At 62.3% G+C, this 5,130-nt stretch overlaps 1 protein-coding gene and 1 long non-coding RNA gene across 2 annotated transcripts; both read left to right on the plus strand.

Annotated features, from left to right (window-relative positions):
• The first annotated feature begins 36 nt into the window (after positions 1–36).
• Positions 37–1,951, plus strand: LOC122193997 (protein arginine N-methyltransferase 5-like). Its single transcript, XM_042894906.1, has 4 exons — positions 37–196; positions 489–605; positions 1,289–1,353; positions 1,776–1,951. The coding sequence occupies exons 1-4, from the start codon at positions 64–66 to the stop codon at positions 1,926–1,928; spliced, it is 468 nt and encodes a 155-aa protein (XP_042750840.1). The 5' UTR covers positions 37–63; the 3' UTR covers positions 1,929–1,951.
• A 1,286-nt stretch (positions 1,952–3,237) lies between these two features.
• Positions 3,238–5,071, plus strand: LOC122193998. Its single transcript, XR_006183026.1, has 3 exons — positions 3,238–3,271; positions 3,661–3,725; positions 4,986–5,071. It is a non-coding gene; the product is annotated as an uncharacterized LOC122193998 (long non-coding RNA).
• The last annotated feature ends 59 nt before the right edge of the window (positions 5,072–5,130 follow it).

Genomic DNA, 5,130 nt, shown 5'->3' on the forward strand with positions numbered 1-5,130 from the left:
ATGGGGCACTTATGGGGCTATGGGGCACTTGTGGGGCATCTATGGGGCGGCTATGGAGCAGTTATGGGGCGGCCATGGGGCACTTATGGGGCAGCCCCACAGGCGCAGTTTGAGACGCCCTACGTGGTGCGGCTGCACAACTTCCACCAGCTGGCGGCGCCGCAGCCCTGCTTCACCTTCCAGCACCCCAAGCCAGGTGGGGGGGGGGGGGGCGGGACTTCCTGTTTGGGGAGGGGGAGGGACTTCCGGGTGGCGCTTCCGGTGGGAGGGGCTTCCTGGGAGGGCTTCGTGTGGGCGGGGCTGAAGGAGCCGCGCTCTTAAAGGAGCCGTGCTCTTAAAGGGGCAGAAGCCAAAAACGGACCTCCCCCCCTTTCTGCAATAATGACATCGCGATGTGGGCGTGGCCTCATCGTGGCCCCTCCCCTCGCGATGACGTCGCCACTGGGGGGCCGTGTTTTGACGGTAGCCCCTCCCACTTCCGGTTGCAGAGCCCTCAGAGGACAACAGCCGGTACCGGCGGCTCTCGTTCCCGGTGCCAGTGACCACGGCCCTGCACGGCTTCGCCGGCTACTTTGAGACCGTGCTCTATGGAGACGTCACCCTCAGTACGGCCAATGGCGGGCCAAGGGAGCGGGAGAGCCGGCCAATGGGAGGGCAGAGGGGGGAGGAAGGGGCGGGACTTTCAGTGTGGTGAATGAAAAGGGGAGGGGGAAGGGGGTGGGGCTTGGAGGCTGAGGGGGTGGGGCTTGAGGTGCTTATAGCCAATGGGAGATGTGCGACGGCAGAGTTTCTGTTGAGTCCATTGGGGATGGGCGGGGCTTGCAGTTAAAGGGCGGGGCTTGAGGAAGTTGCAGCCAATGGGAGATCGCGGCTACGGTGAAACTCAATGGGGGGTTGGGTGGTGCTTGGGGTTAAGGGGAGGGGCTTGAGAAGGTTGCAGCCAATGGGAGATTGGACGGAGCAGGAGGGGGTGGGGCTTCTGTTGCGGTCAGTGGGGTGGGGGTAGGCTTTAAGGGGCGGGGCTTGAGGTGGTTGCAGCCAATGGGAGATCTGACAGGGCAAAAAGGGGTGGGGCTTCCATTCTGGGCGATGGAATGGGGGTTAAGGGGTGGGGCTTGAGGTGGTTGCAGCCAATGGGAGGTCAGAGGGAGGAGAAAGGGGCGGGGCTTCCAGTGTGGTCAAAAGGGGTGGGTGGGGATTTAGGGGTGGGGCTTGGGGTTGATGGGCGTGGCTTGGCCAATGAGAGTGGGAGGAAGGGGCGGGGCTAACGGTGGGCGTGGCCTCGCAGGTATCCGCCCTGAGACGCACTCACCTGGGATGTTCTCCTGGTTCCCCATCTTCTTCCCTTTGAAGGTACGCCTGGGGGCGGCCATCTTGGATCCGCCTATAGGGTTCAATGCGGGCGGCCATCTTGGATCCGTCCATTGGGTGCCATCGGGGGCAGCCATCTTGAATGCACCCATTGGTTTCAATCGGGCGGCCGTCTTGGGTTGAGGCAGCCATCTTGGGCCCACTTGTGTTCCATTGGTGGCAGCCATCTTGGATCCCTTGGTTTCTTTTTGGGGCAACTGTCATGGCTGCGGTCAGCCATGTTGGATCCATCCCTTGGTGGGCGGCCATCTTAACTGTGGGCAGCCATGTTGGATCCATCCCTATGTGGGTGGGCAGCCATCTTAACTATGGGCAGCCATCTTGGATCCATCCCTTGGTGGGATCTTGGGACACCCTCCCCGATTGGCCGCCCGTTCTCTGAGCCCCGCCCCGTCTCCCCGCAGCAGCCAATGGCGGTGCAGGCAGGGCAGACGGTGGTGCTGTCGTTCTGGCGCCGTGCGGCCCCACAGAAGGTTTGGTACGAGTGGGCCGTGACCGAGCCGGCCTGCTCTGCCCTGCACAACCCAGCAGGCCGCTCCTACACCATCGGACTGTGAGCAATAAAGACTCAGCAACCGCGCATCCGGTGGCGGACATCTTGGCTTCCGGGAGGAGTGCTTGGGTGGGGGCGGACATCTTGGATTGGGGCGTCCGTATTGGGATGGGGGCAGCCATCTTGGATTGGAGTGAGAATGAGTTGGGGGAAGACGCCTTCGTTTGGGGGCGGCCATATTGGGAGGGGGGTGGGCATCTTGGGGCGGACATCTTGGATTGGAGTGAGAATGAGTTGGGGGCAGCCATCTTGGATTGGGGGAGGACATCTTGGGTGGGGCGGCCATCTTGGATTGGGGCGGCCGTATTGGGATGGGGGCAGCCATGTTGGGTTGCGGGAGGACACCTTGAATTGGGGATGGACATCATGGGTTGGGGGTGGCCATCTTGGATTTGAGTGACAAAGGGTTGGGGCAGCCATCTTGGATTGCGGGCGGCCATCTTGAGGGCAGACATCTTGGGTGGGGAGCAGCCATGTTGGGTTGGGGGTAGCCATCTTGGATTGGAAGCGAACGTCTCTGGTTAGGATCTCATTGAATTGGGGGTGGCCATCTTGGATTAGGGAGCCATCTTGGGTTGGGGATTGACGCCTTGGATTGGGGGCAGCCATCTTGGATTAAGGTCACGCTGGGTTGGGGGCGGTCATGTTGTACTGGGGGCAGCCATCTTGGGTTAAAGGGCATCTTCTTGGTTGGGGCGGCCCTCTCTGGTTGGGGCGGCCATCTTAGACTTTGGGCAGCCATTGTGGGGTGGGGCGGCCATGTTGGCTCTGGGGCCGCGTCGCTCTTTGTGTGGCCATTATCTGCGGACATTTTTGCCCCCTCGGCGCCATTTTTCAGCTCCTTTCTCCCCGTTTGCCCCCAAAGATCCCACACATCTCCTCAGTCTCCCCTTTCTGCCGCAATTTTCCCGGTTTTAAGGACATTTTTCCACATTCAGGCCAGTCTCCCCACGTTTTTTATGGGGTTTTCCCATTTCGTGCCGCTTCGTCCCATTTTCTTCCGTTTTCTGCCCCTATTTTCCCGTTTTCACCTCCCTGAGGCTTCACCCCCCCCAGTAGGCCGCGTTTCCGTGGCAACGCCTCTCCCGGAAGGGGCGGGACCGCGTCGTCACAACGACAACGGGCGGGCAGCCAATGGGGCCACGCCTCTCTTTGCGCCCAATCAGCGCTCCGCTCCGCGCCGACCAATCGGAGGGCTCCGTGCGGCGCGCAGACCGATGGCAAGGCTCGGGAGGCGGGGCGAACGCCGCGCAGGCGCAGTACTTCCGGTGGGGCCGCCGCCATCTTGGAGGGCCGCGTCCACCGCCGCCGCCGCCGCCGACTCCGCCGCCGCCGGAAAGGGCCCCGGTGAGGTTGGAGGGGCGGAGTGACGTCACCGAGAGGGCCGTGACGTCACCGGGGGGAGCCGGGTTGGGGATCGGGGCGGAAAAAAGGCGAGAAAAAGGCGAGAAATGGGAGTTTGGGGGGTCGGGGGTAGCGCGCATGCGCGGCGGCGGCGGGGGGGAGGGGAGCGGGGTTAAGGGGCGTGGCCAGGAGGGAGGAGGGGCGTGGCCTCTGTGAGGGGCGGGGGCTTGGGAAAGGGGCGGGGCTTCGGGGGTCGCGGAGGGGGCTGATAGGGCGCGGTGACGTCACGAGGGGGCGGGGCTAAAGAGAGGCTGAGAACGGGGTTTAATTGGGGCTTAATGAGCGCTTAATGAGGGCTTAATGAGGGCCTAATTAGCCGTTCGTCCCAACAGGAGCACAGCCCGCGGCTGCCGCCCCCCCGGTGGAGATGGAGGCGGGGGGGAAGGCGGGGAGCGAGGTGAGGGGCGGCGCCAGCGGCGGCCGGGGCCTGGCGGGGCCTGTGGGCCTTATGGGGTTTATGGGGCCTTATGGTGCTTATGGGGCCTTAGGGAACTGTGGGGCCTTATGGAACTGTGGGGCTTATGGGGCTTGGGGGGCTTATGGGGCTTATGGGGTTTATGGGCCTTATGGGGCTGTGGGGCTTATGGGGTTTATGGGCCTTATGGGGCTATGGGGGGCTTATGGGACTTACGGGGTATGAGGGCTTATGGGTCTGGGGGCTATGGGTGGCTGTAGGGCCGTTATGGGGCGCTGTGGGGTCGCTATGGGGCTCTGTGGCTCCCTGTGGGCTTTCTATGGGTCCCTATGGGTCCCCATGGGGTCCCTATGGGGTTGCTGTGGGTCCCTGTGGGTCGCTATGGGTCCCTATGGGTCCCTGTGGGTTGCTATGAGTTTCTATGGGGTTCCTACGGGGGCCCTATGGGTCTCTATGGGGTCGCCGTGGGTCTCTATGGGTCCCTATGGGTCTCTGTGGGTCTCTATGGGTTGCTATGGGGTCCCTATGGGGTTGCTGTGGGTCGCTATGGGGTCCCTATGGGTCGCTGTGGGTCGCTATGGGTCCCTCTGGGTTCCTATGGGTTCCTATGGGTCTCTATGGGGTCTCTATGGGCTCCTATGGGTCGCTGTGGGTCGCTGTGGGTCTCTATGGGTCTCTATGAGTCATTATGGGTCCCTGTGGGTTCCTATGGGTCTCTATGGGTCTCTATGGGCTCCTATGAGTCTCTATGGGTTGCTGTGTGTCGCTATGGGTCGCCGTGGGTCTCTATGGGTCTCTATGGGTCTCTGGGTTGCTATGGGTCCCTATGGATCTTTATGGGTCTCTATGGGTCTGTATGGGTTCCTATGGGACTGTATGGGTTCCTGTGGGGTCCCTATGGGTCCCTATGTGTCCCTGTGTGTCGCTATGGGTCGCTGTTGGTCGCTATGGGTCGCTGTGGGTCACTATGGGTCGCTGTGGGTCGCTATGGGTCCCTATGGGTCCCTATGGGTCCCTATGGGTCGCTATGGGTCCCTATGGGTCGCTATGGGTCGCTGTGGGTCCCTATGGGTCGCTATGGGTCGCTATGGGTCGCTATGGGTCCCTATGGATCCCTATGGGTCGCTATGGGTCCCTATGGATCCCTATGGGTCGCTATGGGTCCCTATGGGTCCCTATGGGTCGCTATGGGTCGCTATGGGTCGCTCTGGGTCGCCATGTGTCCGTGTGTCCGGCCCGCAGACGGACGCGATGACGTCGGACGATTTCGATATCGTCATTGAGGCCATGTTGGAGGCGCCCTACAAGAAGGAGGAGGTGAGCGGGGGGCCCTATGGGGCTGGGGGTCCTTATGTGGGGCTGAGGGAGTCCATATGGGGCTGGGGGG

This window comes from Lagopus leucura, unplaced genomic scaffold (genome assembly GCF_019238085.1).
Source record: "Lagopus leucura isolate 7727_CA_CO unplaced genomic scaffold, USGS_WTPT01 34864-0_obj-0_obj, whole genome shotgun sequence".
Lineage (NCBI taxonomy): Eukaryota > Metazoa > Chordata > Aves > Galliformes > Phasianidae > Lagopus > Lagopus leucura.